General features: G+C 53.9%; 2 protein-coding genes and 1 pseudogene across 2 annotated transcripts, besides 5 other annotated features; all 3 read left to right on the top strand.

Annotated features, from left to right (window-relative positions):
* Window positions 1-1,300: a sequence feature (heterozygous, non-Esmeraldo-like haplotype).
* Tc00.1047053503507.50 (mucin TcMUCII, putative) lies at window positions 596-1,090 on the top strand (the record flags this gene model as incomplete). The annotated part of the gene is made up of 1 exon (XM_799718.1): window positions 596-1,090. One exon carries the CDS (start codon window positions 596-598, stop codon window positions 1,088-1,090), a length of 495 nt encoding a protein of 164 aa, XP_804811.1.
* Window positions 874-954: a microsatellite.
* Window positions 1,301-1,605: a sequence feature (haploid, Esmeraldo-like haplotype).
* Window positions 1,312-1,347: a sequence feature (AT_rich).
* Tc00.1047053503507.35 lies at window positions 1,558-2,994 on the top strand (annotated as a pseudogene).
* Window positions 1,606-6,720: a sequence feature (areas not merged during assembly with more than two copies in the genome that could not be assigned to a particular haplotype).
* Tc00.1047053503507.20 (mucin TcMUCII, putative) lies at window positions 6,440-6,720 on the top strand (the record flags this gene model as incomplete). The annotated part of the gene is made up of 1 exon (XM_799717.1): window positions 6,440-6,720. A coding segment is annotated over one exon (281 nt), but the record flags the coding sequence as incomplete, so codon positions are not given.

Genomic DNA, 6,720 nt, shown 5'->3' with positions numbered 1-6,720 from the left:
CCCTCGTCATTGGGAACTGGGACTGCGACTGTGTGTGACTGCCCCAGCCCGCACGACGGAATACTTGCCACTTTTGTACGGACGGCCCTTGCGCTACTCACTCGTTATTGTAGCAGCATACAACCAAAACAAGATAATAAGTTGCTTTGTGATGAATATTGGTGCACTTCCCGTGGACCAACAATCCGCGTGGTGTGCGGGGATCTTCTTTTTGTATTGTTACTTTGCTTTTGTGTTGCTGTGTGCGCTGCACCTTCTTGTGTGTGTGTACCCTCCGTGAGGGGTGCCGACACGACGGACCGCTCTCGCCGCATGTGCATGCGGTGGAGCCTTGTTTGCCGCTCCTGTTTGCTTCTCCCTCTTCTATCTGTGTGTCGGTGTTGCGGCAGGGCTGTGTGTGTGTGTGCCTGCTGCCGTGGATTGGAGTGTGTGTCGTGCGTGGTGTGCGGCGTACGGTGCATGCCTGGCTGCTGCCCTCTCCTCATGTGGTGTGCCCTCTGTGTGTGTCTGCCGCACCTCTCGTCTCCCCTGTTGCTCTCCATGTCCCTCACTGTGCAGATCAGCTCCACACCACTGAATGACCACACTCACGATTATGATGATGAAGTGCCGTCTGCTGTGCGCCCTGTTGGTGCTTGCCCTGTGCTGCTGCTCGTCCGTGTGGGTGGCAGACGCTGAAGCGGCAGAAGGATTAAATAATACTGATGTAAGCGTCGCAGGCCCACCGTCCATTTCACCATCCACGGCGACCGGTCAGTCAGGGTCGTCAGGTACGGGCTCTGCTCCGGACAAAGGAAACAATGCTCCAGGGACAACAGGTGACCCGAGACTAACCGCGGATCAAACAAATGAGAAAGCGAAAGATCATGCCGAGACGACCACGACGACGACCACAACAAAACCACCAACCACGACGACCACCACTACAACACAGGCACCGATTACTACGACTACAGAGGCGCCAGCTGTGTCGACCACCCGCGCACCGTCACGTCTGCGCGAAATGGACGGCAGCCTCAGCAGCTCTGCGCGGGTGTGTGCCCCGCTGGTGCTCGCCGCATTCGCGCTGGCGTACACCACTGTGGGCTGAAGAGGTGTGTGCGGGCTGTGCGTGCCAGCACTCAACCGCGGGGATTTGTGCGTGTGTGTTGTGGTTCACTGTACTAAATAAGAGGAAATAATGATCTTGTTTTGCTTCACTTGCTTCCGCTGCCGTGCTGTGTGCTCCGCGTTGTGCCCCGCATCCGTCACGTTGAACGCATCGCGGACACACTCATAAGCATGCGCACTGGAGCCCTGGGTTTGTTTTTCTTTTTTAATTTCTTTTTTTAATTATTGTTTTTTATTGCTTTTTAAACTTCTGGTTTGCGGTGCGGTGTGCGAGCTCTGCAATCGTACTGATTCCATCTGTCTCGTGGTGTGTGCGCTGCTGCTGGGGTGCTGCCATTTGTTACTCTGCGTGGTGTAGCGGCTGTGTCTATCTTTTTGCTTTCACTCTTCGTTGACGTGGTGTTACTTTTGCTGAAGGCTACACGCAAGTGACAGGAGTGATGGCGATGATGACTGGCCGTCTGCTGCTGGTGTGTGCCCTCTGCGTGCTGTGGTGCGGTGTCTGGAATTGCGGCCGATGATGCTGGCGGTGGCGATGTTTTTGTTTCTGGTGGGGACAACAAAAAATTGGAAGAAACGGAATTGTCATCCCCAGTCATACCGGGCGTGGAACCACAGGCGCCAGAAGTTAAAGAAGAATCACCGACCCGACGCTCAGACGATGTTTTGGAAGAAAAGGATGAAGTCGTTGCTGAGCGAGATGAAGCGGATGGCGGTGGAGTTGGAGTTGATGGTGAAAAAGTGAAAACCGTTCAAAAAGGAAGAGGTGAAGGGGTGTCTGAAGGCGATGCGCCAGCAGAGGCGGAATTGCACTCAACCGACGATGAGACCTTACGGCGGCCGTCACCGAATGGAGCAAAAGGAGGTGAAAAAACGATACCCTCCGACGACACTCCGCCAGAAGGAAGAGTTCAACAACGACAAGAAGATCCACCGAGTTTGTTGCAGAGTGAACCCGGTGATCCCGCGAGTGGAAGGGGAGTTCCGCCGGAATCCACGGAACATAAACCACCCGCATCAGGAAGCCCAAGTTCAGAAACAGAAACAACGGGAATTCAGAAGGTATCAACACCCACGCATGCGGGAGAATCCCCGAGAGTAACGGAAAAAGACGTTGTTGCCACTGAACATGAAAGAGAAGATAAAGAAGGGCCTGTAAGCAATCCAATTAAAGTGGCAGACGTGCGGTTGCCTGAGCAGCAGGAATTGCGGTCAAATTCACTGGATGGGACCCAACGAGTTGAAACGGGGGTACGCCCAATTAACAGTTTGCCAGAATATCAAAATAAACAACGAGTTTTATTGAATTTGTCGCAGGGTGAATCAGCCAACGATACACCGGAAACAACTCCGCAATCCTCTTCTACAGGTGGACATCGTGTTGAGAACAGTCGTACGAATGGAGATGGCGCGAAGAATACTGAGGGGTCAGCTGCCGGAGAAAAGAAGGACGACAAGAAAGGTCTCGAAAAAGATGTTGTTCCGACAATCAGTGAGGGAAAAATACAACCGCCAGTCACGGCAGCCGCCAGCACGAGTGAGACGGCAATAGATGGCGACAGTAAAGGCAGCCCCACAGCAGCTACGGCCCTGCGGTCTGACGATGACACAGAAGGCAATCCGGCCAAAAATGGCTTGAGAAAACCCTCCAGTGAAAGAACCGCAGAGCACAGTACGAATTCCGCTTCTGAAGAAGCATCAGACAGCGCGGAGAAGGCTGCCTCTCAGAATGCAGGAATCCCAACAACAAAAGCAATCGCCACAGCCAAAACAAATGACACAGCTTCTCATGGCGACAGTGACAGCAGCACCGCGGTCTCCCACACCACCTCCCCTCTTTTGCTTCTTCTTCTTGTTGCTGCTGCTGCGGTGGTGGCCGCGTGAGAGTGAGTGAGAGAGCCGTGCACCGCCCGCACACACACTCTTCCTTCTCTCTCTCTGTGTGTATTTCCCCTTGCATGGACTCTCGCCCTTACCTCACCCCACGAAGCACACACAATAATGTGCCCATTGTATATATGCATGCACACCCATGCAGGCCCGTTGGTGCTCTCTTTTGCACGACACGCACCGCTGCCGTCCTGCCTGGCTGCATGGGCGGAGCACCGTAACTGTTTCTGTTTTGTTTTTATTGCATTGAGTGGGCGACCTCTCTCTCTCTCCCTCTGTGTGTGTGTGTGTTTTGCTTTACGGGAGCAATGAGAGTGTGTGCGCTGGTCGTCCACGCTGCGGCTTTCGGTTTTTGTTTTACGTGTGGTGTGGTTGAGTGCACCCATTTCATTGCCCTTTTTGTTTGATTTGTGGCTTGCTTTGACGGTGGACGCCTAAATTGTTTGCTTTTTGTGTATTATTATACTGTTCCTTTATTGTTGAGAGAGTGTCAGCCTCTTGTATTCTTGTAGCGCCACTGAGTTTTTTTTTCTTTTACATACGCCATGCGTCATTTGATTCACGTTACTCTGCGGCCTGCATTGCTTTTGGTTCTGCTTGTGATGATGTTTGTGCTGTGATTTGTCGGCGGGTGTCTTGCTGTCAGTCTGACTTATCCTTCGTTCCTTGACGATTTGTTGAGTACTGACGGTGCGTGGGCGTCTCTGGTGATAGTGAGGGCCGCATGTCTCAGAGCGCAGGATGCGTCGCGGGTGTGCGGCGTCGTTTGGAAGTACCGATGGGTGACCATCCGCATCCAGGCGTCATCAACGGACTGTGAGGGCAGCAGGAGGTACTGCGGCTTCTTTTGGCTTTGCACAAAGAGTTTATTGGACGGTGCGTTTGTTTTCAATCTTTGCAGCTTTTGTGGGGAAGGTGGTAGGCTGAGGGCATGAGGACTGAATTCATTTGTGTGGCTGCGTTCCGTTGACTTGCGGCCAGTCGTGGCACTCTTTTGGGGTTTGGCCGCTCGTCCCTTTTGTTTACTTCCCACTGCAGCAGGTGGAGGCCACTGATCCGAGGAACATTTGTTTGACTGCGTGTGAGCTGCTGCCGTGCGTGGTGCGTGGACTATGTGATTGTGTGGGGAGGTGCGTGGAGTGACGAATACTTCTGTTTGGCGTGTCGCGGTGTGTTGGAATGATGCTTGGATGAAATGTGGAGGGTGTTGTTTGTGATTTGTGTGTCTTTTCTGGTGGAGCCGACGTGTGTGCGGGGATTGTGGCATTGCTGGCTGACAGCTCCACGTCACTTTTCGGCATTCCTGGATGTGCTGAGGAATGACGGCTGGCGACCAGCGTGTTGGTGCTGCCGGTGGGAATAAGTGCATGAGGAATAGGCCGTTTTCTCTTTCCCGTGCTGGAGCCGATGAACTGGCACGAGGGCACCGGCTGCAGGCTGCCTGCCAGCACGTGTGAGCAGCGGATGCATGCACACACCGACGCCCATCGCAAGAGCTTGTGCGATCACGGTGGCTTTTGTGGCGTGCTTTTGTGGACGTCGGCCCGTCGAAGAATGTGTGAAGCAAACGGCTGACTGCACACGAGGAAAATAATTGCGTGCACTGTGCCGTGTTTCAGCGTCGATGGCGGAGCGGCAGGAGGCCCGTGCTGGCAACTGAGATCTTTGCGTCGCGAGGGATGTCAGTGTTGATTTTTGATTGCCGAGCGTGAAGTGATTTTGCTGCTGCCCGTGTGTGTGGCCACTCCGGCAGAGGGCGGACACAACAGGGAGGGATGCAGGCGCTGCGTGCGTGTGCGGGTGCCATGCAACAGCGTCACAACAAACATGCTGCGACTCGGTGACCCTCACATCGTTGTGGTCCTCACGAGCAGCCGAGCCACGGCCCACACCGATGCACTTAGTGGACGGAGTGAGGCATCTTTGATGTGCTGCAGGGAGCAGGATGTGTTGACGCAGCCACGACGTGCATGGAGTGTCACGATGGCACAGTGAGCTGTGGCTGGTGGAATAATTGCTTCTCGGAGGCAACAGAGAGAGCGAGCTGCTCCTGCTGCTGGCGTCGTTGCTGCCTCTTGTGGCCTCCCATGCCGATTATTGTCTGTCCGCTGATCATGGGTGGTGTGCCTCCACTAGTGACGTCGTCTGCAGGCATTTCACAGCACCAGTGAAACACACATCACGTCGCATGCTTTGGCTGTGGATATGGTGTTGTGAGTGCTGCCGGCATTATTTTGCCCGACTCCTTTTCACTGCCTTGCGACAAATAGATGCGTCGCCACCCGAGTCATTCACTGCAGCTCCGTGTGTTGTACTGCCAGCACAATACTCTCTTGTTGTCTGACGCCTGGCTGACAGTCAAACACCACTGCGCTGGGACATGCAAGGATGTGGACTGCCGCTCACGGTGTTGGGCACCGCTGTTTGGATGCGGCGGCCACACGAGCGGATGTATTGTGGCACAATCAAATGCGTGGAATAAGCGGAGTCACAGCGGCTGCAATAATATCAGCGGTGTGGCACCACGGAATATGTGAGGGGGTGATGCATGATGAATCACGGTGGGCGGCATGCGATGGAAGTGCACCGCGACGGAGCGTCATCCCGCCCTCAGCCTGCAGGGGAATGTGCACCCAAAATATATGGACGAGGCACCACCAAACACGCATGCCCTTCCATGCACCAATAAATAGGAGCGAAGGTGCGTTCTGGTGCGTGGGAGTCCACTCACATATTTTTATTTCCACCGCAATAAACGGTGAGGAATCAGGTGCCACAGCGACGAAAGGAAACACAAACATCTATTGCAGCACTTTACCAGCGAGAAGCAGGAACAACACACACCGAATTATTGGCTGCACCAACACAAGAAACATTCACCAGAGAAAACAAATAATTGTGCACCTTGCGGAAATTCTTGAAACACACGATCCAGGCATGAAGGTTTGTCCTCCGCAAAAAACCCAAACGAACAAAACATGTGCACACATCTGCCAACATCCAAACAGCAACACAAGTAAATGGTTGCTTGCATTATTACATTTCTCGCGCTTGTTTTTACGTGTGCGGCTGCTGCGGTGGTGGCTGCACTTCCCGTGGACTAACAGTCCACGTGGTGTTCGGGGATCTTCTTCTTGTATTGTTACTATGCTTTTGTGTTGCTGTGTGCGCTGCACCTTCGTGTGTGCCGCTCCTGTTTGCTTCTCCCTCTTCTATCTGTGTGTTGTTGTTGCGGCAGGGCTGTGTGTGTGTGCCTGCTGCCGTGGATTGGAGTGTGTGTGGTGCGTGGTGTGCGGCGTACGGTGCATGCCTGGCTGCTGCCCTCTCCTCATGTGGTGTGACCTCTGTGTGTGTCTGCCGCACCTCTCGTCTCCCCTTTTGCTCTCCATTTCCCTCACTGTGCAGATCAGCTCCACACCACTGAACGACCACACTCACGATGATGACGTGCCGTCTGCTGTGCGCCCTGTTGGTGGTTGCCCTGTGCTGCTGCTGCCCGTCCGTGTGCGTTTCAGATAAATCTGCCGCTTCTTCCAAAGCGACCACAACACCGACATCAACTGATCCTGGATCTAATAGAAGCGGCCTCAGTCAATCGAACTCTGCAACAGGGGGAGCATCACTGGAGACCGGTCATTCAGATCTTTCAACAACGGGGTCCGTTGCAAATCCGGGAAATGGTGGCGGAGAAGGACCAGGATCTACCAGTACGGCAGGTCT

This window comes from Trypanosoma cruzi, genomic scaffold, assembly GCF_000209065.1.
Source record: "Trypanosoma cruzi strain CL Brener 1047053517047 genomic scaffold, whole genome shotgun sequence".
Classification (NCBI taxonomy): domain Eukaryota; phylum Euglenozoa; class Kinetoplastea; order Trypanosomatida; family Trypanosomatidae; genus Trypanosoma; species Trypanosoma cruzi.
This window is presented reverse-complemented; position numbering and strand designations above follow the sequence as displayed.